Genomic DNA, 22,427 nt, shown 5'->3' with positions numbered 1-22,427 from the left:
GGGCAGAGAGGGAGAGAGAGAGAGAGAGAGAAAAAGAGAGAAAGAATTTCTTAAGCAGGCTGCATACTTAGTGCCCAGCTGGACTGCAGGGCTTGATCCCCTAACCGTGGGATTAAGACCTGAGCTGAGATCTAGAGTCAGACACTCAACGACTGAGCCACCCAGGTGCCCCATAGATGTCCTCTTTAAAATGCTTCAAGCATGAATGTACCATCAAATTTATTTCAAAAAATTTTTAAAGATTTTTTATTCACTTACATTTATATATCATAAAATTCATTGTTTTTTTTCTTTTAATTTTTTTTTTCAACGTTTATTTTTTATTTTTGGGACAGAGAGAGACAGAGCATGAACGGGGGAGGGGCAGAGAGAGAGGGAGACACAGAATCGGAAACAGGCTCCAGGCTCTGAGCCATCAGCCCAGAGCCTGACGCGGGGCTCGAACTCACGGACCGCGAGATCGTGACCTGGCCGAAGTCGGACGCTTAACCGACTGCGCCACCCAGGCGCCCCAATTCATTGTTTTTTTAGTGAAGTCCTAGGATTTTCTAGTTTCTGTGCAGAAGTAGTTGTGTAACCGCTTATAAAGTTAAACATATGCTTAACATATATGATCCAACAATTTCATTACTGAGTATTTGCCCAGAAGATTTGCACTTTGGAAAAATCATTCTGGTTGTATTACAGAGAATAAATTAGAGGGGGAATTAGAACTTTGCAGTTAGATAGGCCTAAACTAAGGCAGCAATGAGAATGGAAAGAAAGGGTGATTCATTCAGTTTGTTTATTCAACAGGTATTAATCGAACCCAGTATTGGACCTAGATATACAGTGGTGAACAGAATAGACATAAATTTTTCCCTTACAGAATATCAGTCTAGTGGATGAACAAACCTTCATTCAACAAATATCTTTTTTTTTAAATTTATTAGGCACATCGTTTAATGTCTCTAATTCTCTCTTCAAACAGTTTATCTAGTGAGTTATAACAGTTATCTCAAAAAGAAGGCAAGATGATTAAATCATAAATAGGTACAAAAGGCCAATAATAGTGCTTGGGAATATAAGTTCCCAATACATATTAGGACTTTTCTCTTTATTAGTCAACTTTGTAGATTTTTTTTTATTTTGTTTTTTTTTTATTTTTTAAAATTTACATTCAAATGAGTTATCATATAGTGCAACAGTGATTTCAGGAGTAGATTCCTTTGTGCCCCTTACCCATTTAGCCCATCCCCCCTCCCACAACCCCTCCAATAACCCTCAGTTCTCCATATTTATGAGTCTCTTCTATTTTGTCCCCCTCCCTGTTTTTATATTATTTTTGTTTCTCTTCCCTTATGTTCATCTGTTTTGTCTCTTAAAGTCCTCATATGAGTGAAGTCATATGATTTTTGTCTTTCTCTAACTAATATCACTTAGCATAATACCCTCCAGTTCCATCCACGTAGTTGCAAAAGGCAAGATTTCATTCTTTTTGATTGCCAAGTAATACTCCTTTGTATATCTATACCACCTCTTCTTTATCCATTCATCCACCGATGGACATTTGGGCTCTTTCCGTACTTTGGCTATTGTTGATAGTGCTGCTGTAAACATGCGGGTGCATGTGCCCCTTCGAAACAGCACACCTGTATCCCATGGATAAATGCCTAGTAGTGCAATTGCTGGGTCGTAGGGTCTATTTTTAGTTTTTTGAGGAACCTCTATACCGTTTTCCAGAGTGGCTGCACCAGCTTGCATTCCCACATTCAACAAATGTCTTATTAAAAATTATAATAAGTGTCAAAGTGAAGACAACAGGGTACTATGTGAAAAAAATATCTGGTTTGAGAGATAAGGTAGGAGCTTCACTTGTGTTTGTTGAGGAATAGAAATAATTTCAAGGACAAAAGTGTTGTTTGACATAGGAGTAAGCATGGGAATTTTAACTCTTTTTTTTCAACGCCAGAACATTGCTTTATGTGTTCATAGAAGGGGCATTCATGTATATTTGTCATGAATTCCAATGCCTCACAGCTCCTTTTGTAATTGCCTAACTTCTAAGCCAATTTCTTTTTAGATTCTGAAAATAAGGAACCACCCAATTGAGATATCCCTCAGATCATTGTTGAAAATGTATTGAATATGGAAATATCTCAGATCCCTGTTCTAAATGTTAAAAATATTTTATATTAAAATTTTTGTGCGACGCCTGGGTGCCTCAGTTGGTTGAGCCTCCGACTCTTGATTTCAGCTCAGGTCATGATCTCACAGTCTAGTGATTGAGCCCCAAGTCAGGCTCTGTGCTGAGCGTGGTGCCTGCTTGGTCTTCTCTCTCATCTCTCTCTCAAAAAAAATTTATATTAGCACATAGAATATCCTTAGATATACTGTATTATGTTCTAGTGAGTTTCTGTTTTTCTCTTTTTGATAATGTCTTCAGTTTCCTTGGAGACCTTTCCTTTATAGTTATTTGGTTCTTTTGCTTTTAACTTTTGTTGATACTCCAGTGGCAAGCTGTTCTCTTTTGCACCCATGCAAATGACCTTTTTATGCTAGAGTAATGGGGGAGCACTCTCATAATTTCTTATCTGATAACTTTGGCAGGTTATTTCTTTTCCTTCTTGAGTGTAAACTTTAACTTTATTGGGGGTGTGTTCCATTTCTATCTCCTTTTCATTTATTCAGAGAACTTAAATTGCTTTTTTCATTTTCCATTCTACTACTCTGCCTTCACTGCTAGGCCTTTGAAAAATGGTGGCTGTATCTCCATGCCAAGTTTTCCTTGTTTTGCCCTGGAAGTTGGCATAGTGTAGCTTAAAATCCTACAGGTAGGCCATGGAGTGGAACACGGTGTCTGAGGTGGATCCTTTCATTCAGCAGGTTGTTGCTGTAGATGAAGTTCAGAAAACTCTCCTCCTCTTGGCTCTGACAGTTCCTGAAGCCTGAATTTTCTGTGTCTTACCAGACACCAAGGGTTGAGACGGGCGTGAGGAGTAGACATCCATTGTACAACAGTGGCTGATGACTCTGGCCCAGTGGCTGCCATAGTGCCCTTATGTTAACTCTTGATTCCTTATAGCATTTCTTACAAGGTTTAGTTTGTTGTTGTTATTTTTAACATGTTGTATTTTTTTTAGGCGTTGTCTTGATTAGCTAGGGAAGTCGGAAAAACCAAAACTTTAAAAGACTTGCTAGAATTACATTATATGATGGTGGTTCTGGAGTTAAAATGTAATGGTAAAGACATTGGACTCGGGTCAGATAACATACTTCAAATCACTGCTCTTGCACATCCTGGTTATATGATTTTGGGTAATTTTAGCAAACTAACCTCTAAATTAAAAAATTTTTCATCTGTATAATGAGAGTAATCAAACTACATTCTAATGTCATAAAATAATCCATGGTAAAACAGCTAGCACAGTATTTCATGGTTGTGGTGAAGATTAGATGACTTATTGCCTGTAAAAGGCTTAAAATAATACCTGGGAAGTGATAAACTATTATTAGTTACTTTTATTATTATTCAGTAAATGTTGGTTTGTATCATCTTCACCATGTCATAGGCCATAGTTTTCTCTTTACCTAATTAGGCTTTCCTTTTTTTGTACGATATTCTCATTGCAGTAAAGGAAGTTCTACCAGTTTTCTTCTATTTGATCTGTACTTTCAGACTCAGAAAGTAAAAGTTTATTGTTTTTCTTACTTATAAAAATGAACATGAATGAAAAATTAATTTGCCTTGACCTCTTGAAGAGAATTAAAAATATTAATTTGTGTTAAACTCTTACACAGCTTTTAATGATGTTTACTTTTATTAACTATTTCTTCTCCCCCTCCCCCCCTTTTTTTTCCTGTTTCTATTTCTTTTTAAACTACTAGGAACATGTTTGACAAGCTGAATCGTGATGCCTTTCAAATCGTTTCTTATTTTTTGTTCCAAACGCTGGACCAGTCTCTCACCAAAGAAGTTTTCAAGTGAGTCAGGTTACTTTATTTTCTTTTTGTAGGTAGTCATTCTCTAATTTGAAAAGGGAGTATGCTTTGGTATAAACCAGAATTTCAACTTTGGCCTTTCACTATTATTTTGAACGGACGTCACAAAAATCAGGTGTGAGTCTTAGAAATTTAGTTTTCAAGCTTTGTATATCTGAGTGATTTTTCTTTGGTACTTATCTTAAAATCATTGATTATTTCATGGATAAGATAGATTTTGTTTTATAAAATTATTTTCTAACATTTTTCATAATTATTAGGCAAAACAGTTAATTGGTACCAATCTATCTATATGGCTCACTTTGTCCTTACTTTGTTTTTTGCTGGATTACCCCCTGCCTTACTCCTTTTCCTGTAGGCAGTGTTACTTGTTTTATCTACTTTTACATTTAGATTTCTGTAAATCCTTATTATTTTTGTCGGTGATGTACAAAAGTGTCAAATGCTGTAGGTGAAAATCATTCCTATTAAGCTTAGTCTCATGTTAGATACTGTTGAATATTAAATAGTTCAAGGAGGAGATAAAAATGTGAATACCCATTAACCTTGGTTCCAAGTTCTTTTGCATGTGATTTGGGTTTCCTTCGTCAGAAAAAGTGTTAAAATATGTTTTAATATTTATATTATGCCATTGTCCTCTTAAATAGAAAAGCAACAAGTAAATCATTTGTTTAGGCTTTGTTATTTTTGATAATTTATTCTTAATATTTTGTCTTCAGTTATGAGTGACCAGGAGAACAGGTATTTTTAAAACATTTTTTTGGAAATCTGTATCATTAAACTGTAGGGTTTTCTCTGCTAAATAAAAATAGATTTTCTGATTTTTTTTTTTCCTGATGATAAACAAAATACAGCTCATTTTAAGCAATTCGAGAAATACAAAAAATGTAAGGAAGGAAGTAAAAATCATGCCTAAACTCACCAACCAGAAAATATCACTGTTGACATTCCAGCCTTTTAGTCTATTTATTCCGTGCATACTTAATTTTTTATATGACTATAGAATGTATTTTATGCTATAGAAACAAAAAAAATTGCCTCAGGATACAAATTTATCAGGGGAAAGCAATAGGTAAATTTTAAAGTCTATTATTTTTGACTAAAACAAAGGCAAAACTTTTTAATAATTTTATATCTTGTTTAAACACAAAACAGTAGCACACACTGAATATGATATGGATTATCTCTAGGAGTCAAAAGCTCTTATGTCATTCCTTCTGTACTCTTCCTGTGTAACTATGTTTCTCTCTCTCTCTCTCTCTCTTTCCAGGCTTAACGTACTAATTTATATATACCATCTTTATGCATTAGTCCAGTGAATCCATTGAGAGTGTGGTCTTTAGCTCATTCGTACTAATTTTAATGGTGATTCATTCCTTCACTTAACGTACCTATTCACTGATGATTTACAGTAAACTGACCTTAGTCTTATAGTTATTTAAAAAGAAAAAGACCCAATTTCTCACAAGTTGGTGTCTTTCTTTAGTTGAAATCTACAAATGTTAGTCTTGTTTCATTTAGCATTAATGTTTCTAGTGTAGGAAATAAGTTTCATGTTTAAAAATTTTGCTGAGTTTTTTTTTTGTTGATATTTCTAATGCTTTTATATTTGTTTTTAAGGCTTTGTTGGCCTCCGTTTGACCAAAAAAGTGACACTGAATTCCGGAAACATTGCTGTGAATGGTTAAAAAAGATTTCTGTAAGTATTCTCTTTCTGGAAGATACTAACTTTAAGAAGTTAGAAACTACATTAAATTTTTTGTTCTGGCTTTATTGAAATGTAATTATACATTAAATTTTTGGAGGTGAAATCTTTTTATCTCTCTTAACGTTCACAGTATAATAGCAAGGAAATATTTGTTAGAATAACACTTTTGGATGGTTTTGGTTAGTATTCTATTTCTAGGAAATCAGCTCTATTGGCTAGATGCATTGCAAATAGGCTTTTGAGTTCCTAGGATTTTATATCATAGTTTTTGTTTAAAGAAAACTTTTTTTGACCATAGATTATTTTAGCTTGTGTCCCCACATAGTATCAATAATTGTGGCTTTATATTGTAATTATTTTTTGTGACCCAGTCCACCAAGAATTTAGAAAGATTCAAATAGTCAGCTTCTGGTTCAAGTGGACTAATCCTGTTCAGTCCTGTTATGCTACAAAAACAGTATGATATAAGTATAAAGGTTATTATTGATAAGGTCTTCAAATCATCTGATTTCTTTTTTCCATAGGCTGAATGTGGAAGTGGCTTTCCTCAAGTTGTTGGTTCACTATTTCTTTCTCCTGGTGGTCCTAAATTTATTCATCTGATGTATCATTTTGCAAGATTTGTTGCAATAAAATATATAAAAACCCATTCTAGAAGTAAGTTAAATTTTTAGTAGGATTTTTTTTGTTTTGAGTTTAAAATTTTTATTGTTCTTCATAATATATGAATCATAAAGAGATTTTAATACAAGGTAAGATAAAAACATTAATTTACCTCAAAAGATATATAGTTAATATTCTACTGGTACTGTAGTTTGAAAGTTTCTAATGAATATAAGTAACTATTCAGATTATTTTTGTATGTCCTATTACAGGGATTGGGAAACATTTTCTGTATAAGGCTAGATGGTAAATATTTTAGGCTTTGTGGATTACACAGGTCTCTTTCTCATGTACTTCTTTGTAGGTTTTTTTTAAAAAAAATGCAACCCTTTGGGGTGCTCGGGTGGTTCAGTTGGTTAAGTGTCTGACTCTTGATTTCAGCTCAGGTCATGATCTCATGGTTTGAGTTCGAGCCCTGCAACAGGCTCTGTGCTGACAGTGCGGAGTCTGCTTGGGATTCATTCATATTCTCTCTCTCTCTCTGTTTTTCTCCCTTCCTCCCCCTCACCCACTCACGTCCCTCTCGCTCTCTCTGTCTCAAAATAAATAAACTTAAAAAAAGAATACAACCCTTTAAAAACATAGAAAGCATTCCTAGTTTGCTGACCTGACAAAACTAGCCAGAGGGCTAAATTAAACTTGCAGGTTATAGTTTGCCTCTACTACATTGTATTAAATGTTGTGTTGTGTGAGGTTTACTTTGGCTGCTATCAATGTGTTTAATTTTTTTGTTAGAAATTGCTGTTGTAAAGGGATTTGATCTGTTTCCTCATTCATGGAAACAAAATATTTGATTTTTAAGCTAAGACCTAAAAAGCATTCTTAAAAGAATGCTATTTGTAGTTTATTAAATATGCTTTTCTGTTTAATTGGTTTATGCTCATAAAACACGAGTAAGAAAGTACAGAAAAGTGGATGCGACAAAACCCCATCCGTCTTCCAGTTTCTGCAGACAACCATTGCTGACATTTTATATCATTTATTTTCTTTTAATATTAAAAAACTTTTTTATACATATTATTTCTATACATTTTAATTATTTTGAATAGGTAATATTTTTCATTATTCAAAATCAAAAAGTGAAAAAATTTATCTTTCACTTCTGTGCTCTACCTAGTTTGCCTTCATAGAAGCAAGCAGTGTAATCCACAATACAGGCAAATATATATTTATATATTATACATATATTTATACATATATTCTTTTTTTTAAATCCTAAATGGTGACATGCATTGGGTTTTGAATCTTGTGTTTTTCACACAACAGTATATATTGGAGATCATCTCATATTAGTTCATAGAGCTTTCTTCCTTATTCTCTTTTTAGAACAGCATATTTGAATGGATATACCATTTTATATATATAGTATATGTATACATTATATGTATATGTATTTATATGTATTTTTTAATTAAAGTTTTTTACATTATATATATTTAATTTTTTTAATGCTTATTTATTTTTGAGAGAGTTATAGAGTACGAGCGAGGAGGGTCAGAGAGAGAGGGAGACACAGAATCAGAGGTAGTCTCCAGGCTCCTGTCTGTGCTGTCACCACAGAGCCTGATACAGGACTTGAACTCACAAATCATAAGATCATGACCTGAGCTGAAGTCAGACGCTTAACCGACTGAGCCACCCAGGCACCCCACAGTGTATTTTCTAACTAGTCTTCTGTTGACAGACATTTGGCTTCCACCCCCCCGCCCTTTTTTTGTTTTGTTTTTGCTACAAAAACAGTGCTACATTGACAAGCTTTATCCGTATATGACTTTGTGTGTATCTGTGTATATGCACGTACATACACACATATACATGTATGGTGTGTGTGTGTATATATGTATATGTAATTCCTGAAGACTGCTTCCAGGGTCAAATTTCCAGATTTCTAATTTGCTGGTTATTATCAGATTGTTTTCTGTAGGGATTGGATGATTTATGCTTCTATCACCAGTGTACAGTGAATGTCTGTTTTTTCCAAAGGCTCAACAACATTGTGTGTGGTCACACATTTTATCTTTTCAGCCTGATAGATTAAAATGGAATCTCAGGGTAGTTTTAATTTGTATCTCTCTTATTATTTAGTTAGATTGAAAGTTGTTTCATATATTTAAGAGCAATTCATATTCTTTTTGCATTCTGTAATCGTCCATTTTTCTCTTACGTTACTGCTCTTTTTTATTATAGGAGCTCTTAATGTCCTTTCTCTGTGATATGTGAACCTTCTTTTTCAGTTTATATTCTTTGCTTGATTTTTAAAAACTTATACATGTGATCTTGCTGTATAAATATATGCATATTTAAAATTAAAAAAAAAATTTTTTTTTTTAACATTTATTTATTGTTGAGAGACAGAGAGATACAGAGAGTGAGCAGGACAGGGGCAGAGAGAGCTGGAGACACAGAATCCGAAGCAGCTCCAGGCTCTGAGCTGTCAGCACAGAGCCCGACGTGGGGCTCGAACCCACAGACCGTGAGATCATGACCTGAGCCGAAGTCAGTCGCCCAACCAACTGAGCCACCCTGGCGCCCCTGCATATTTAAAATTTAACGCAACATAAGCATTGCTACCAGTTTTTCTTTTAGTAGATGGTCTATTCCAATTACATGTAGCCCAAACTATTTTATATGAAATACATGTGGTTGGATTTAGCAAGAGTTTACTGTGCATAAGACTTCTAAGCATGAGTTGTGCTGTTTCTGATTGGAAGTAATTCCAGTCAACATGTTCAGTCTCTGGATGACTTCTACATTCAGTAAACTAATCCCCAGTTAAATATTTAGAAATTAGGTTTCTTTGGAGTTAACACTAGGACTTGGATTAGTAGTGCTAAGTGCAATGAGGTGATCCCTGTTTTCCAGAATATGCATTGTTATTGTATTGAATCATCTTAGAGCAGGATGTGGACTCCGAAATGTTTGGACGGATTGTTCTCAGGATCTGCTTTGATCATTAGTAACATAGCTAAGAATTATTTGAGAAGTAGAGACTGGTTTTAGTTGGTTGTCCTATTAGTCTTACTAGGTAGAAAAATAAACTGATGGCAGCAAAGGTGGTGGTGTGATCTCACCTCATCTCTTTTAATTGATTTTCTTCCTTTGTTGTGAAAAGATTCTGTTAAGAGTAAGAAGTTCATGTATAAGAAAGTATTTGTTCAAGGCTATATCAAGCTGTGATAATAAGAATTATTTGGGACAGATGGACTCTCAAAGTTTTTAATTACATAAAAGAACTTAACTTCAGATACCATTTTTAGTTGTCTACCTAAAACTGGGTTTCTTTGTTTTTGTTAAAATTAATTGTATCTTTCTTGTGGATGTGGCATACCTGCTTTTAAGGAGTTGTTAGTTGTATGAGTTGTTAATCTCTTAAAATTAATAAATTTCAACCTTTTTGATATCCATTAGCTTTAAGTCAAAGTTTTCTGTGATCTTATTTGTGTTCCATGTAGATTCATCTATACATTTTACAGAGACATTTAATGTAAAGCCACAAGATATGCATAAATGCATTGCCAGATGCCATATAGCACGCAATAGATTTTTACATATTTTGCAAAGAGAAGATTGTGTTATCCGAGAGTATCAGGAAAATGCACAGTAAGTAATACTTTGATAGTTAGAAAATGAAATTTCCTTTCTTTTTGAGCAAATGTCATCAATATACTTTGAGTGGCAATAATCCATGCCTACCTCAGAATGTTTCCATTTTATTTTATTTTTTTTATTTTTATTTTTTTAATGTTTATTTATTTTTGAGACACAGAGAGACAGAGCATGAATGGGGGAGGGTCAGAGAGAGGGAGACACAGAATCTGAAACAGGCTCCAGGCTCTGAGCTGTCAGCACAGAGCCCGACGCGGGGCTCGAACTCACAGACTGCGAGATCATGACCTGAGCCGAAGATGGCCGCTTAACCGACTGAGCCACCCAGGCACCCCAGAATCTTTCCATTTTAAAGCCAGATAACTACTTCTTTTTTAAAAATGTTTTATTTATTTGTTTATTTTTGAGAGAGAGAGAGAGAGAGAGAGAAGGAGCAGGAGCGAGTGAGCATGTGCGCATAAGCAGGGAAGGGACAGAGAAAGAGGGAGACAGAATCCCAAGTAGGCTCCAAGTTGTTAGTGCAGAGCCTGATGTAGGGCTCGAACTCATGAACTGTGAGATCATGACCTGAACGAAAACCAAGAGTCAGAAACTTTAACTACCTGAGCCACCCAGGCACCCCAAAGCCAGATAACTTCTTTTTTTTTTTTTTTTTTAATTTTTTCTTAACGTTTATTTATTTTTGAGACAGAGACAGAGCATGAACGGGGGAGGGGCAGAGAGAGAGGGAGACACAGAATCTGAAACAGGCTCCAGGCTCTGAGCTGTCAGCACAGAGCCCTACGCGGGGCTCGAACTCATGGACCGCGAGATCATGACCTGAGCCGAAGTTGGACGCTCAACTGACTGAGCCACCCAGGCGCCCCCCAGATGACTTCTGAATAAAGTTTGTTTTTTGTTTTTTGGGTTTTGTTTTTGGTTTTGGTTTTGGTTTTGTTTTGTTTTGTTTTGTTTTGTTTTTAAAGGAGGCTGCACACTCAGTGTGGAGCCTAGTGCAGGGCTTGAACTCATGACCCTGAGATCAAGACCTGAGCTGAGACCAAGAGGCAGATGTTTAACTGGCTGAACCACCCAGGTGACCCCTTGAATAAGATATTTTAAATTACGAATACTGTAAATTAAAGTTTAGAGAAAGGGAAAATATTACCTTAGTTTAAGAATTTAGGGGCTCCTGGGTGGCTCAGTCAGTTGAGCGTCCGAGTTTGGCTCAGGTCATGAAATCACGGTTTATGGGTTCAAGCCCTGCATCAGGCTCTGTGCTGACAGCTCAGAGCCTGGAGCCTATTTAGATTCTGTGTCTCCCTCTCTCTCTGCCCCTCCCTCACTCGTGCTCTGTCTCCCTGTGTCTCAAAAATAAATAAACATTAAAAAAAAATTTAAACAAACAAAAAAAAGAATTTAGTATCTTAGGTGTTTTTTCTTTTTATAACATGGATTTACATTTTTAAGCTGTAATTACAGCGCTCATTATATTTTGTATCCTTTTTCTCTTCATATTTCATTTTGTAAATTTTTCCATATTGCCATAGTATATTGCTCATTTACATATTTACTAAAATTAAAAAAATTGTTTTTAAAAATTAAAACATTAATTTTATTTTTTAATTTTTAAAGTGTATTGCTTTTAATATTTAATGGTTTATTGAATATCTGTTAAGTAGATACTCCTTTAAGTAGGTATTCCATAGTTTCTTTAACCATTTCATACTATTTTATATTTAAGTTCATTCTGTCAACAAATTTTTATTTGAGTTACTTCTGTCTGCTGGGTATTGTTTAGCACTGGTCCTAGAGCATTAATTAAGACAGGCAAGGTTCCTACTCTCAAGAAATAGAGTATGTTTAATTTTTTATGATTATAAACAACTCTAGTAAGGTAACTTTTTAAATGCTGTGTTATTTGTTGTGAAAGCTAGAAAATCCTTTGAAATCACCTTGAAACTACAATGTCGTCTGTCTTAGGTAACATTTAACTTTATCCCGTATGTATGTAATAGAAGCATTAGAGAGCAGGATAGTCTTACCTCCAACATTTTTACTTGAAGTCAGAGTGTCTATGAGCCAAGAAGTCCTGGTCCATCTCAATAGCAACCTCTATGTTAGATCACTCTATAACTCTTAAAGGACTCTAGAGTCCTTTAGCTGGCTGCTGGGTGTATTTGGAAGATTAGTCTTCAGAAGTCTTGAGCAAAGATAAGAAATGGGGGTAAATATCAAAGTAGGCTATACCAGTTAATTATAATGGAATTATAGTCGTCATTTATATGTTTTCTTACAGATTGTCAGTTAAACAAGTACAAAATTTGAGATCAGAGTGTATGGGACAGGAAAACCAAATAAAAAAGTAAGTGACTTTTAGATTAGAGCTGAAAGTTGCCTTAGTTTAGCTCCTGGATTTTACTAGTAAGGAAACTGAGGGTCTCAGAAATATCAGTTAAAATAGTGTTATCAATAGCTACATGATAGGATTAGAACATAATTCGATTCCTAGTCCAGTTCTTCTAATAAATTTATTGCTTTGAGCTAGAATTTCATTTTTGTTTTTATTGTTTATTTTAATTTATATATTTATTTGAGAGAGAGAGAGCATGCGCGTGCGTACACAGGTAGGGGAGGGGCAGAGATAGAGAGAGGGAGAAAGAGAATTCCAAGCAGGTTTTACACTGTCAGCGCAGAGCCCAACCTCACGAGCTGTGAGGTCATAACCTGAGCTGAAGTCAGATGCTTAACTGACTGAGCCACCTGGTGCCTGATTTTTGTTTTTAATTAGAATGGTTTTTAGTGAGTGGGTTTGTAGATCTGTTTGCTTTTTGGGTGGTAAATTACCATGTGATTTTTAAAGAATGGCTAATGAAATAATTTAATTTTTAACCAGAATGGAACCCTATGATGACCAAAGTAATATACAAGAGAAAATCCAAAAGGTGAGGCAACTTTTTAAGGGACAGATTTAATCTCTTACTTTTGTCATATGTGATCTTTACTCATTTGGACTCTTTATTTTGTCTTTATCATTTCTTTTTGTAAGACTGTTACTATTTTTTAAAACTCATAAGTGATATATTACAGTGTCAACAGGATGCTTCTAAAAAGCATGAATATAATTGAAAAATTAGCTTATAATTTGTAAGACTATATACAAAGGCAGTGTTAAATATTGTTAATTTAAAATCTTTCATGTCAGCAAGAAAAGTTGAGCCTGATTGATTGTAACTTAATCAGTAGTATTAATTTATCTAAATCAAATATGTTATCTGAAGGGAGATGGTAAGTATGGAAGAAAAATGAGAAGTCACATTGAGGCTGGCTTGGCAGTAGGGAGGAATCTGCTAGATAGACATAAATGATACGAGGTTTTCAGAGGTTGGCTTTGATGTGAGATTGGAGTGTTTTCTTAGGTCTTTGTGTGTAGATGAAATCTCTGTCCAGCTCCTTGTTCTGCTTTTATGATCACCAGGCTGCTTTGGGTGTTAATTTGGCTTTCCAGGCATTTTGTCACTGGAAAAGGTGAGTGCCCTCCTCAGGAAATAATTATTCATCCATTCAGTGAATTTTTTTTTTTTTTTAATGTTTATTTACTTGAGAGAGGGAGAAAGAGAGAGAGCGAGAGAGAGGAAGAAGGAACATGAGTGGTGGAGGAGCAGAGGGAGAAGGAGAGAGAATCCTAAGCAGGCTCAGTGCCGTCAGCGCAGAGCCCGACATGGGGTTCAATCTCATGAACAGTGAGGATCATGACCTGAGCTGGAATCAGGAATTGGACACTTAGCTGACTGAGCCACCCAGGCGCCCCCCAATTCATTGAATTTTTATTGATCACTGCCATGTGCCAGGCATTCTTCTACATATTATACCTACAGTAGTGAAGGAAAGAGGCAAAGTCACTCTTTTGTGGATCTTCCAACTTAGTGAATATGAATATTCCTATTACTGAACATTATATCTTTGATTGTAAATTTAATAGGTTGAGGTGAAACATGTTAAAGTTTTCACATTGATCTCTCCTGAGTTTGTTTAATGTTCACTTTGCCCAAATCCAGTCAGTTTTTAGCCATTGACAAGATAAAAGTAAATTTGATAATCAGATCCTGGATCTTTGTTCACCAAAGAAATGTCATCCTGTGAGACCTCTAGACCATGGGAAGACAAACACAAACATGGGTATAATTATTCTATTTACCTACCTACCTCCCACTTTTATAAATTCTTTTGAGGCATTATATACAAACAAAAAAGTGCAAAAATCTTAAGTGTATATCTTGAAAAAATTTCACAGAGTGATACACCCATGTAACCAGCATATAGTTTAACAGAACATTATTCCAGAAGCCTCAAGCCCCTTTTCATTCACAACCATTTCCTCCCCCCAAAACTAAATACTTTCCTCCCTTCTTAAAGATTTATTTGCCTTTTTTGAACTCTATATAAAAGGGAGCATATAGAATATATTTTTTTATATTTGTCTTCTTTGACTCATGCTGTTTTATCCATGCTGTTGTGTATGTAGGTCATAGTATGTTAATTCCCAATACTATGTAGTATTCTATTTTATGAGTATAGCACGACATACTTTTTTTTTTTTTTTTACTCTAGGTAAACTTTTGGGTTAATTGCAATTTTTGATTTTTACAAATATAAATGTTATGAACATTCTTAAAAAATTTTTTTTTGTTATTTCAATTGAAGTATAGTTGACACATAATGTTAGAGTAGTCTCAGGTGTATAGCATAGTGATTGGACAACTGTGTTATGCTGTGTTCACCATAAGTATAGCTACTGGGATGCCTGGGTGGCTCAATTATTTGAGCGTCTGACTCTTGGTCTTGGCTCAGGTCATGATCCCAGAGTCATGGGATTGAGCTCCACATAGGGCTCTGTGCTAAGTGTGGAAACTGCTTAAGATTCTCTCTCTCTCTTGTTCTCTCTCCCCCTCTCTCCCTACCTTCCTCCCTCTCTCCCTCTGTCCCCTGCTGTAGTGTATGTGCGCTTGCTTTCTCTCTGAAATAAACAAGTGTAGCTATCATCTATAAACATACTTATATATGAATTTTAATGAACATAGACATGTTAATATATGCCTAAGATTCTTTGCTTTTTTTTTTTTTTTGAGAGAGAGCACACAGGTGCAGGCACACATGAGCGGGGGAGGGACAGAGAGAGGGAGAGAAAGAATCCCAAGCAGGCCCCATGCTGTCAGTGCACGGTTCATGAGCTCAGTCCCATAAACTGTGAGATCATGACCTGAGCCAAAATCATGTGTTGGAGCCTCAACCAACTGAGCCACCTAAGATTCTTAGCTTTTAAAGGAGAGTGGATTTTTGGGGGTGCCTGGGTGGCTCAGTCTGTTAAGTGTTCGACTTCAGCCCAGGTCATGACCTTGTGGTCTGTAGGGTCAAGCCCCCGAGTCAGGCTTTGTGTAACAGCTTAGAGCCTGGAGCCTGCTTTGAATTCTGTCTCCCCCTCTCTCTGCCCCTCCCCCGCTCACACCTCTGTCTCTTTCTCTTAAAAGTAAATAAACATTAAAAAAATAATAAAGGAACATGGTTTTTCACATTTTTACCTTTTGAAACTTGAATAACTCTTAAAATTGATGTGTAGTATTTTTTTTTTCCCTCCTGAAAATCTTTATTATTTCTCCCTGAAAAGTTTCTGTTAGATTGGTGGCATATCAAAACACAGGAAATGCTCATTGCATCTTGGTACCATGCGATTTTTTAGATTTTTTTGAAAATCATGGTTGGCTAAAATCTTCTGAGAAATTCTTCAGTTTTAAAGCCCCTTTGGAAGTAGTATCAGTACTTTTAGATGGTTAATTAATTAATTAATTAATTTTAGTGCTTTTAGATGGTTAATTTTCTCGCCAGAAATCATTCCAGGAATACTTTATTCCTGGGAGTGAGTATATATTTGTGTTTTACATTACTTTGATGTATGTACAGATTATGTATAGATCTTCTCTCTGTTTTCAAAGGTGCGGTCATTGTGGGCCTCAGTGAATGAAACACTCACGTTTTTGGAAAAAGAAAGAGAAATTGTTAATGCAGTCCTTAGTCTTGTTAACCAGTATACTTTAGATGGAACTAATGTCGCTATCGATATTCCAAGGCTCTTACTTGACAAAATTGAGAAACAAATGGGTCAGGTAAGCATTTGATATAAAAGAAGTTTTTGGAAGAACTCTCTTCATGAAATTATTTTACATATGTATATTTTACATACATATATATATATATATATATATATATATATATACACACACACACACACTAAAATATATGTATTTAATATATAGTATGTATTATATATAGCAAATACATAATAAATATTGTATATTTTTCTTAAAATTTTTTTGTCTTCAGAATTTATTTTTGTGAATATATTTAGTAAAACTTTCATAAAGGGCTGTTGGTGTGTGTGTATACACACACACACACACACACACACACACACAAGCTTTTATTAATTTGTTCATTTCTTTTATGGTGTTACATCATACAGTGTAGAGAGGAGAAGGAGGTTACTTAGTAGGAAGATGATCTGGTATAGTTCTTTAAAGTTTATTAATTTATTTTTGAGAGAGCACAAGCAGGGAAGGGGCAGAAAGGGAGAGAGGGAGACACAGTATACTAAGCAGGCTGTCATTCCAGAGCCTGATGCGGGGCTCTAACCCATGAACTGTGAGATCATGACCTGAGCTGAATTTGGGTGCTTAACCGACTGAGCCATCCAGACACCCTTGGTACTAGTTCTTTATAAATTCTCAAAGGGGAGCATTAATGATCTCCTAATTGCTGAATTTCTTTTTAAAATGTCTTTTGGGGTGCCTGGCTGGCTCAGTCGGTAGAGCATGCAACTCTTGATTTCAGGGTTGTGAGTTTGAGCCCCATGTTGGGTGTAGAGGTTACTTGAAAATAATAAAAACCTTTTTTAAAAAAAGGCTCTATCCTCTGGTTTCTCTTTCATCTTGATGCTAAGTATTGTAAAATTTTGCTTCCATTAGCTTTTGTGACCTCAGTGCCTTTGTTCTTGTGTTTTTTCATACTGCTGTTCTCAGTTTTCTGCCACTTCCTTTTTCTCTGACTTTCAAATGAAAGTGTTTTCCATGGTTCCATTAATGCCTGCTTTTCCCCACATTATATTCATCTGTTTTTTCTTACTCAATTCTATGTTTTCATCAGTATCCTGTACAATAATATTCCCAAATTGGTATTTCAAGTTTCTTGCCTTCAACCCAAACTCCATGAAATTATTTCCACTTGCTTAGGAAACATTTCCATCTGGCTACATACATTTGTTTTCTTAGTAAACTCACACTCTATTAAGTATCTAATATGTCAAATATTAATGATAACATAGGGGATAGGAAGGTGAAACATTGTTGTGACCCTGAAGAGCTTTCACTTTAATAGGTAACATGCCAGGCACTTCAAATTCAGAGTACATAAAAGTCTGCAAGTTCAGATTCCTGTATACAGGGAGTAGGTAGGTAATATATGCTCTTTGGAGCATATATATTCCTCTTTGGAACATATATATTTCTTTTTGGAAAAATACTAGTATTTATGTGAAATTTTAAGATTTTTAGTTGATTGGCAGCTAATTCAAATGATTTTAAAATACTGGAGTTGTGCAGGCCAAATAAACATGTTTGGATTCAGCCATTAAGGGACATCAATTTGCAACTTCTGTTAAAACATGAATTTATGGGGGTGCCTGGGTGGCTCAGTCGGTTGAGGGTCCGACTTCAGCTCAGGTCATGATCTCACAGTTTCTGGGTTCGAGCCCTGCATCCAGGTCCGTGCTGACAGTTTGGAGCCTGGAGACTGCTTTGAATTGTGTGTCTCCCTCTCTGCTTTTCTCTCTCTCTCTCTCAAATAAATAACATCAAAAAATTTTTAAAAATTTTAAAAACAAAACAAAACATGAATTTATGATCCTTCACCAAACCTGCTTTTTCTTCTCAGTCTTCATTTTGCTTTCTGTTTGTTTGCATTTCTTTTATTCTAGTTTGCAACTTTTTTTGCATAATACAACAATATAGCACTGCATGTTAATTCTTTCACAGTAGTTTTCTTTGGACCAAAATTATTTACTTGGTTTCAGTTTTGGGTAGACATTTGACTTTTTTCACTCTTAAGGTAAGCTTTTTATATAATAAGAAACATAAATATATTTATGTAACAGTTCATAATCTTACGAACCACTTTTTCCCCCTCCTCTGAATCCTTAGTTGCACATAGGAAATGTTTATGAGGCTGGAAAATTGAACCTGTTAACAGTTATTCAGTTATTAAATGAAGTTTTGAAAGTAGTGAAATACGAACGTTATCAGGCTGACCCAGCAAGACTGACAATAGACCTTCAATTCCTTGAAAAAGAGACCAAACTTCAGAGAGAAAGATTATCAGATCTGAAGCGTATGAGGTATCCCAGAAATATCTTTTGTTATGGTACTGGGGGAGGAATAGGGTGGTTTTGATAATTTCTCAGCACAACTTGTGTAGTTGACAACTCTTCAGCTTTGGCAAACTAATGTGAGCATTTTATTAGAACTTAAAAACCTTGTCATCAACTCCTGGGGAGACACATAAAGTAGAAAGGAAAATTAATGTTGTTTTCTTTCTAGAATATATTATTTGCCCTAAGGGATTATTCTTTATGAAATAATTTCAACTTTTCTCAAGCTTTTCTTTTGTATAATAAAACTAATAAACTAAGCCTCAGAAAAAGTTGTTATTTGAGTGGAGGAGCTGGGAGGGACAGAGTAAGAGTAGAGTTTGGACTTGAGTTTAGAACTAGGAAAAAACAATATTTTAAAGGGATAAATGGAATAATTGATGTATGATTGCTTTCTGGTCTTAAAAGGAAAAGTATTTTCAGAACTGAATGTTCACTGTGAGAGTTTATTCATTTCATACATGCTGTATTGGTTGAACTTCCAATTATATTTTCTTCCCTTTCTCTACAAACTGTTGTCTTAAATTTTATTCAATACTTGTTTTATATATTCATGTTTTGAAGGAAATTCTTTTTTTTTATCATAGGTGTAAAGTAAAAGAAGATCTCACAACTATAAAACATTCTGTTGCTGAAAGGCAAGGAGAATGGCATAAAAAGTGGAAAGAATTTCTTGGTCTGTCTCCTTTCAGTCTAGTTAAAGGTTCGACTCCAGTAAGTAGTGTTGGCTTGCCTTTTGGAGAGTAGTTTAGTGTAAGGCAGTCTTTTGATTTATCATGTTACAAGTGATCTAGGAATGCTTTGCGTGTTTGTCATCTTGGCATCTGAGCCTAAAGTTTAAATGTTTTGGTTTCTTTAATTTTCTAAATACATATTCAAGTATTTATCAGGTTGCCTTCTGATTTATAGTTAATATTTTTAGACTCAGAGGATTATATTAAAAAGAAAATGAGACTTTTCTCTTGCTGTTAGGTAGTATTGCATTTGAGGCACAGTTGGAGGACAGAGTAGTCCCCTTGTTCTAATATTGTACTCCTTTGTTTAAAAATAGTTATGAGATAATTGCCATGCTTGGTAATTCCATCTTTGCTAGGGGGAAAATCATCCATTCATAGATTAATTTAGCACTGTTACTATGGTAACGAGTAAATGTGTTTATTTCAAAATGATGATTTCTCTGTTTTAAGGCTGTGGATCTTTTACCACCAATGTCTCCCCTTTCATTTGATCCTGCCTCGGAAGAAGTGTATGCTAGGAGTATTCTTTTGCGGTATCCTGCTTCACTTCCAGGTTGGTTATTTGTTTTTGTCTCTCTTAAACCCCCTCTGATCAGTTATTTTTCACTATGGTAGCAGTTTCTTTACATTCTTGTTTTTTTTCCCCCCAATTATTTTTTATTGTAGTGAAATGCACATATTATTTCAGTCATTGCAGTGTACCAAGTCAGTGGCATTTAGTAAATTCACAGAGTTGTGCAACCATCACCACTTTTTTTTTTTTAATTTAATGTTTATTTATTTTTGAGAGAGAGAATGTGAAGGAGGGGCAGAGAGAGAGGGAGACACAGAATCTGTATCAGGCTCCAGGCTCTGAGCTGTCAGCACAGAGCCCGATGCAGGGCTCGAACTCCTGACTGCGAGATCGTGACCTGAGCCGAAGTCAGACGCCTAACTGACTGAGCCACCCAGGCATCCCCCCATCACCATTTTTTAGCTCCAGAATATTTTTATTATCTCAAAAGGAAATCCTGTACACATTAAGCAGTGATTCCCCATTTTCCCCTTTCCTGATCCCTGGCAACCGCTAATGTACTTCTTATCGCTATGGATTTGTCTATGCTAGATATTTCATATAAAAGGAGTCCTATAATAGGAGGCTTTTTTTTTTCTTTTCGAATTTTTATTTAAATTCTGGTTAGTTAATATACAGTGCAATATTGGTTTCAGGAGTATAATTCAGTGATTCATCACTTAAATACAACACCCAGTGCTCAATATGAGGCTTTTTGTGTCTGGCTTCTTTCACTTGCAGAATTTTTCACTTCGCACAATGTTTTCAGGGTTTATCAAAGTTGTAGCATGTATTAGTACTTTGTTACTTTTTATGAATACATTCTGTTGAATGACTAAACCATATTTTGTTTATTCATCCATTCATCCATTGATGGATATTTGGGTTGTTTGGACTATTTCAATATTATGAGTAATGGTGGTATAAACATTTGTTTACAAGGTTTTGTATAGACGCCCACAGCTGTTTAACATGAAATAGTATAATAATTATCCAAATACTACCTGTTTTAATCAACATCTGCCATATTGCTATATATATATATATATATATATATATATATATATATATATATATATATATTGTATTTTTGCTAAACCAAGTAAGTTCTAGACATTGTAACACTTCACTGAAAGTGTTTCAGCATGCATTCCCATAAAAATTTGAAGACTTTTCCTATGTAACTACCATAGTAATGTCATATCTAAAAAGCTAATAATAATTCTGTTGTATCTCATATTCAGCTTCGTCAACTATTGTGCCACTATCACACCTAAAAAATTCATTTCTCTACAATATCTAATATCCATTTTATATTCAGTTTCCCCAACTGCCCAGTACTTGTGTGCAAGAAATTATTGAGTTCAGTAAATATTAGATAAGAGGAGGAATAAATGCATAAAAAATGTATGAATTATGTAGCTAGGCTAGGGCAGGCAATAGATGTAGGCCATATTTGAGTACATGCAGGCCGAAGTGATCAAGCCTCGCATTGGGCTCACTCGTGCGATTTCACTGCACTCTCTCTCAAAATAAGTAAACATTAAAAAAAAAAAAAGTTTATTACTAGATATTCTGTATCTGTCCTATCTGTACACTTTCACAATTGAATGATTTTTTTCCTGTTAGCATTCATATTGTGATTTTCTGTTTTCTTTTGTTTAGAAGTTTTTCTAGAATTTCAAGAGATCACTGAATATTAGAATATATAAACATAATTCAAGAGTAATTAATTTTTATGTTCCTTTAGATATACCTAAGCAACATAACCAAGAAAATGATTGCAGGAGAGCCAGTGATATACCAGCAACTGTACATGATCTAACCAACAGGTAGAACAAATTTGATTTTCATATTGATTTTTTCCCCCCTTCATTAATTTAGTTTCATCTTCTTCACCTAATTTTCAAGCTTCTGTACTATGGGATCATCTATAATTTTCTTCTCTTAACTAGAGAATATTTTTCCATGTGGATCCATGTTTTCAGGAAAGATTGAAACATTTCTGACACAGAGGCATTTTTATTTTTCCTTCTTTTGTTTATCTAAATGTTGGGATTCATAGGGGATTATCTAATTTTTGAAGAAAAACATGTATGGAAATTATCTAGTGCAAGTTTGGGAATTTTTGCCTTTTTGTCTGTGAGCTTCTTTGAAACCACTTGTGACCAGTTGACTAAATCCAAATCTAGGAGTTTAAGGGTTTCTGAGATGGTCTTGTCTCCTACTAGTTTTTAGACTGTGTTCTGCAGCGCCCTCTGGTGATGTGGACGAAACTAATTTAACCTGTCACTGGTCTAACCTTTTTCCACTTCAACCTGAGCAAATAGTTTTATATGTGTATTATATATTGAGGGTTTTATATGCCATTTGATAAACAGAGTTCCATGCTTTAAAAAAAAAAAAGGAAGGGGCACCTGGGTGGCTCAGTCGGTTGAGCATCCAATCTTGATTTCAGCTCAGGTCATGATCCTTAGGGTGGTGGGATTGAGTCCTGTGTTGGGCTCCCTGCTGAGCATGGAACGTTCTTAAGATTCTCTCTCTCCTGGAGAGCCTGGGTAGCTCAGTCGGTTGAATGTCCAACTTTGGCTGAAGTCATAATCTCAAGGTTCATGAATCAAGCGCTGTGTTGAGCTCTTCAGAGCCTGGAGCCTGCTTTGGGTTCTGTGTCTCCCTCTATCTCTCTCTGCCCTTCCCCTCTTGTGCTCTGTCTCTGTCTCTCTC

General features: G+C 35.1%; 1 protein-coding gene and 1 pseudogene across 1 annotated transcript in view; one reads left to right on the top strand and one right to left on the bottom strand.

Annotated features, from left to right (window-relative positions):
* The window catches only part of HAUS6 (HAUS augmin like complex subunit 6), a 35,469-nt gene that overhangs the window by 1,131 nt on the left and 11,911 nt on the right, over positions 1–22,427 (top strand). The window contains 11 exon segments of the mRNA XM_025935212.2: positions 3,868–3,963; positions 5,602–5,680; positions 6,214–6,346; positions 9,805–9,952; positions 12,237–12,302; positions 12,834–12,882; positions 15,928–16,098; positions 18,187–18,380; positions 19,001–19,127; positions 19,601–19,703; positions 21,454–21,535. Of these exon segments, the coding sequence (XP_025790997.2) occupies positions 3,868–3,963; positions 5,602–5,680; positions 6,214–6,346; positions 9,805–9,952; positions 12,237–12,302; positions 12,834–12,882; positions 15,928–16,098; positions 18,187–18,380; positions 19,001–19,127; positions 19,601–19,703; positions 21,454–21,535 (1,248 nt within the window).
* Positions 2,385–3,278, bottom strand: LOC112849696 (gamma-glutamylcyclotransferase pseudogene; annotated as a pseudogene).

This window comes from Puma concolor, chromosome D4 (genome assembly GCF_028749965.1).
Source record: "Puma concolor isolate L17-30 chromosome D4, mPumCon1.1.hap2, whole genome shotgun sequence".
NCBI lineage: Eukaryota > Metazoa > Chordata > Mammalia > Carnivora > Felidae > Puma > Puma concolor.
Note: the sequence above shows the minus strand (reverse complement) of the source record. Positions and strands in the feature narration are given on the sequence as shown.